Consider the following 3,758-nt stretch of genomic DNA (forward strand, 5'->3'; position numbering starts at 1 on the left):
CCGCTGCTGGGGCCATATTATTAACCTTATTATCAAAGGCTTCCTCTCTAGTAATGCTAAACAGATACTCGAGGCTGAAAACAGCGATGCTGATGAGGTAAGTCGAGCTGTTTTGTATCTTCCTGGCTTATTGCTAATATTTAAGCAGGAACTCGAGCAACAGAGGAATCAGTGGGATCAGTGGCAGCGAGAAGGACCTATACGCCGCGCTCATCTTATTGTAGTCTTCCTCAAGGCAAGTGTACAGCGGGTCCAGGACTTCGAGAAGATTGTTCAGAACTCTTTGTTTTCCCCAGAGGACCAAGATCTCGAGGATACTACAGCCTTTTTGGCAGAGGCCCTTCCTCAGCCAACAGCACAAGACCTCACGATGCCACCACCACCGCTTCCTACAGACCCTACAGATGAGCAAACTGGCGATATATCTACCTTGCGGCCAGTGGTAGCTCAGGAGACGCAATAGAACTCAACAGAAGCTGAGATATCGCGGCGGCTGAGGCTGAAAAGACCTATTGATTTCTGGGTTAAAGAGCAAGTTCGAAGCGGTGCTAAAATACAACCTTTGAGTGAGCAGGACTAGCGCTTGAGGCAACTCGAGATCTTTTGCAGCCATTCCTATGGCATACAAAACACTACGAGGGGAACGCTGTAGCTGTTCATGATGTCCTCAGTTCTTTGTGGGGTCTCGAGAAGCATTTGCAGTCCTTTCAGGAGAGATTTGGAGGCAGAAAAACGTATGCTGAAGAAGAAATCCTTGAAGAGATTAAGTTAAAGGGGGTAACCTCCGGCCACACCAACTTCCGGCCACCCCGGCCGACCCCCCGGCCTCTCCAGCCACCTCTTTTTTTCAATATCTTTTCTCAACCAATTTTACTCTGATCAACTTCATATCTTCACAGGACCTTTATACGTATATCATGAAGCCCTATACCGAATTTGAGCTGGCCCAGGCCCTCGAGGCTGTCAGAAAGGGTGTATCTCAGCGACAGGCCTCGAAACAGTGGGGTGTACCACGAGCTACTCTTCAGGACCGCCTAGCAGGAGGAGAATCGCATTCAACAGCCTATCAACATAAGCAAAGGCTTTCTGTTAGCCAGGAGAGGAAATTGGCTGAATGGATTCGCATTCAGGAAGCCATGGGGCTTCCACCAAGCCACTCAGAGCTTAGGCACTTTGCTCAACGAATCCTCGAGGTCAGAGGAGACCCTCAAACGCTAGGAAGGAAGTGGGCAAAAGCTTTTTTGAAGAGAAATCCAGATATTCAGGTTCGCAAGAGTCAAAGGATTGCCTCAGCTCGAACTAACGGAGCAACAACAGAGGTAATACAGCCTTGGTTTCGTCTTTTCGATCTTCCTCAAGTTCAAGCTATCAAACCAGCTAATCGATGGAATATGGACGAAGCTGGAATAGCTGAAGGCCAAGGAGCGAACGGATTAGTCCTTAGTAGCTGTTCTTCACGTTCAATCCATCGAAAAGAGCCTGGGTCGAGGTTCTGAACCTCGATCCTCGAGTGTATCTCTGCTACAGGTGCCTATCTCTTCCCTCTGGTGATTTTCAAGGGGCAAACAGTACAATAACAGTGGTTTCCTCTCTTCTTGGAGTATTTCGATAGCTAGCAGTTTACAGCAACAAGGAACGGATGGACTGATAACGCTATGGCACTCGAATGGCTGAAGAAGATCTTCATTCCAGCCAGCCAGCCAGCAGACCCCTCAGAGACCAGACTATTAGTCCTGGATAGCTACAGCAGCCATATAACTGACGAGTTTATGTAGCAATGCTATCAAAACAACCTCCTGCTGATTTACTTGCCTCCTCATATCTCTCACGTACTTCAACCCCTCGATCTAGGGGTCTTTTCAGCTCTCAAGAAGGCATACAGACGAAAAGTCAGTTATATCAGCCAATGGGGAGATTCAACAGTCTTTGGCAAGCGTTTATTCCTCGAGAACTATTACAAAGCCCGTACGGAAGGTCTTTCTAGCGAGAATATCAAGTCTGGATGGAAAGCTAGTGGTTTATAGCCTGTTAGACCCTCCAAGCCGCTCTTGAGCCCTCTTCTCCTCGAGAACACTCCTCAGCATATTCAGAATCAGTCAAATTCGAGTTCAAGAGTACCAACAGCAGCCCAGCATACCCAGAAAGCCTTCTCAAGCCAGCTAGCTATCTTTTCAACTCCTTGCAAGGCCAAAGATCTATACCATCAGCTACAGAAGAATCGGCACCAGCTTTCATCCAAGGCAGCGCAACGTATACTCTTTAGGAAGATACAAAAAGCGTTTGACGAGAGGTACCTCGAGTTTGCAAAGGCTCTGGAGAGGAACGAGGTCCTGGAAAGGCAAATGGAAGCCAAAAGGCCTACTAAAAGAAGGAAGGTTGATTTGAGCCCGAACTCGAGGTTTGCAGACATTGAGGATATACAGAGGGCTCAAAAAGCGGCTGATAGAGACGAAGATAGTCTAGACGAAGAGAACAGTATCGAATTACCTACTGATGAGGAGGACTGCATCGTGGTGAGTGAATAGGATGAAGAATGTATATAAAACAATATATATGTGGGTGGGTGGTAAGGCGGGCCGGGGTGGCCGGAAGTTGGTGTGGCCGGAGGTTACCCCCTTTAACTTATTGTCTCGCCAAATGCAGAGAAACCAGCCCTCCAGCGGCCCTCATCGCGATATCAGGCCCCTTCAAGACCTTCCTCTCGGCCCTCGCCTCGACCCTCGCCTCGACCCTCCCCTCGACTTTACTCTCGGCCCTCCTCTCAGCGTTCCTCTCGGCCCTCCCCTCGACCCTCCCCTCGATCCTCCCCTCGCCGTCGAGCTTCACAGTCTTCAGATATATTTCCCAGCACTCCAGTGCGGGAATGGCCAGATGTTGGCTCTCAAAAAGAGGCTGAGATATACCCCGAGGCATGTGGGCTTGAAGGTGCTGAGTTTCTGAGAGAATCAGTGGCCCAAGCGTTGGCAATTCTCAAGCGATATAAGAGCAAGCTTCGCGAATGCCCTATATATTTTGCTTCTGCTGTTTTGCATCCGGAATATCGCCTGGATGGTATTCGTACAGCAGCGCCAGCTATTGCTGACGATGTTGAACAAGAGTTTAAGGCTTTTTACGAGAAATATTGGGCATATAAAGATCCAGCCTTATCATCAGCATCAACACCCAGCTTGCAGGAAGATCAAGAACATAACAAGCCAAAGAGGCAGTGGAGGACCGCCTTCAGGGCACAGCCAAGGCCAAGACATCAACGGCCACAGTCAGAGCTGGAGAAATATCTCCAGCTAGAAGAGGACGACGAGGACGACGATGGTTTTGAGCCCCTCGTCTGGTGGGCAGCGCGTAAGGCCGAGTTTGCAGCCCTCTCACAGATGGCCTTCAACGTCCTATCTATCCCTGCGATGTCGTCCGAATGCGAGAGAGTCTTCAGCCAAGGGAAGCTTACGATGTCCTCGCAGAGGAGAATGAAGAGCAGCACTCTCGAGCTCCTTTTGTGCCTCAAGGACTGGCTGAAAAATGGAACGCTGGCAGGACCAGCAGCAGAGATGAGGAGGAAAGGCATTGCCTAGCAGCTTTTTGCCAAAAAAAGGCATTCGAGGGGGTCAGAAATGTTTCTTTCAGCACTTGAGCGAGGGACCTCGCGCGGATCAGAGCGTAACAAGGAAAACTATCATCATATGCCTCTATACCGGTTGAACCACGTGCGTAGCTCATTTGTTACTCTCACCACCTTTCGTTTCGTATATCTATCGTACATTCCT

At 49.3% G+C, this 3,758-nt stretch overlaps 1 protein-coding gene across 1 annotated transcript; it reads left to right on the forward strand.

Moving 5' to 3' along the window:
* Positions 1 to 3,257: 3,257 nt before the first annotated feature.
* On the forward strand, positions 3,258 to 3,488 carry M406DRAFT_235207 (HAT dimerization; the record flags this gene model as incomplete). Its single annotated transcript, XM_040916013.1, has 1 exon — positions 3,258 to 3,488. A coding segment is annotated over one exon (231 nt), but the record flags the coding sequence as incomplete, so codon positions are not given.
* Between the last annotated feature and the right edge of the window lie 270 nt (positions 3,489 to 3,758).

The sequence above is a fragment of the Cryphonectria parasitica genome, assembly GCF_011745365.1.
Source record: "Cryphonectria parasitica EP155 unplaced genomic scaffold M406scaffold_8, whole genome shotgun sequence".
NCBI lineage: Eukaryota > Fungi > Ascomycota > Sordariomycetes > Diaporthales > Cryphonectriaceae > Cryphonectria > Cryphonectria parasitica.